The 1,264-nt window shown below is 60.5% G+C and overlaps 1 protein-coding gene across 1 annotated transcript; it reads left to right on the forward strand.

The window, feature by feature from the left end:
• Window positions 1-176: 176 nt before the first annotated feature.
• Window positions 177-695, forward strand: EMH_0097820 (uncharacterized protein; the record flags this gene model as incomplete). Its single annotated transcript, XM_013502611.1, has 1 exon — window positions 177-695. One exon carries the CDS (start codon window positions 177-179, stop codon window positions 693-695), a length of 519 nt encoding a protein of 172 aa, XP_013358065.1.
• Window positions 696-1,264: the final 569 nt, after the last annotated feature.

Consider the following 1,264-nt stretch of genomic DNA (forward strand, 5'->3'; position numbering starts at 1 on the left):
TATATATATATATATATATATATATATGTGCTGCAGATGTTCGTTATATAGAATCCGGGGGCCCCCAGGGGGTACCTGCTGCCCTCGCCAGCTTCAATTGGCATTCCTTTTTGGGGGGGGGCCCCTCGGGGGGCCCCTCGGGGGGCCCCTCAACAACCTCTCGTTTGTCTGCGCTTATGCACAGACAAACAGCAGCAAGCCCAAGGCTGCAGCCTGGATCATCTGCTGCAGCAGGTGCTGCTGCTGCTGCTGCTGCAACTGCTGCTGCTGCCGCTGCTGCTGCTGCTGCAGGAGCTGCAGGTGATGCTGCTGCTCCAGAAAATGCTGCTGCTGCTGCTGCACACGATAGTGCTGCTGCTGCACAGGCTGATGCTGAGGCCTCGCAGCAGCAGCAGCAGCAGCAGCAGCAGCAGCAGCAGCAGCAGCAAGATACAGCGCAGGCGGAGGAAACCCCAGAAGAGGACGCAGCGGCCTCACAAGCAGCAGGCAACCAGCAGCAGCAGCAGCAAGAACATCACCAGCAGCAGCAGCAGCAGCAGTTGCTGCGGCAGCAGATACAAGAGCTGCAGCAGCGCGGTGTCGGGAGGGGCCCCCCTGCCAGCCCCCGCAGCAACCCAGCGTCACCATCATCATCATCAGCAGCAGCAGCAGCAGCAGAAGCAGCAGCAGCAGCAGCAGAAAACCCAAATCAGTAGCAGCAGCAAAACAGCAGCATATAAAAACTGCTTCACTTGGGGGCCCTTGCCGCAGTAGCTCGAGCTGTACATACACCCCAATCGGGCCCCCTGGGGGACCCGGGGGGCCCCCCAGGGGGCCCACAGTGACCGACCAGGGGCCCCCCGGGGCCCCCGGGGGCTCCGACCAGGGGCCCCTAGATGCAAGTACATAATATAGTTGGTGCTTGGGGGGCCCCTGTTCTCGATACAGGAGAAATAAAATACCTTGAAACTGCTGCTGCTGCTGCTGCTGCTGCTGCAGCTGCTGCAGCTGCTGCTGCTGCTGCAGCTGCTGCAGCTGCTGTTGCCGTGGCTGTACCTGTAGCAGCAGCTCCTGCTGCAGCAGCAGCAGCAGCAAATGTTGCGGTGACCATAGCGGCAGCAGCAGCAGCAGCAGCAAGGGTTTTGTTGTCTCCTTTTAGGGGCCCCCCTGCAGTCTCCCCATGGAGGCCGTTGTTGTAACTGCAGCAGCAAATGCTGCTGCTGCTGCAGCCCCTCGCCAGCCAAAGTGTGTTGTAGCAGCAAACGCTGCTGGATCGGGGAATCGG

The sequence above is a fragment of the Eimeria mitis genome, genomic scaffold (genome assembly GCF_000499745.2).
Source record: "Eimeria mitis Houghton genomic scaffold, Emh_scaff9715, whole genome shotgun sequence".
Lineage (NCBI taxonomy): Eukaryota > Apicomplexa > Conoidasida > Eucoccidiorida > Eimeriidae > Eimeria > Eimeria mitis.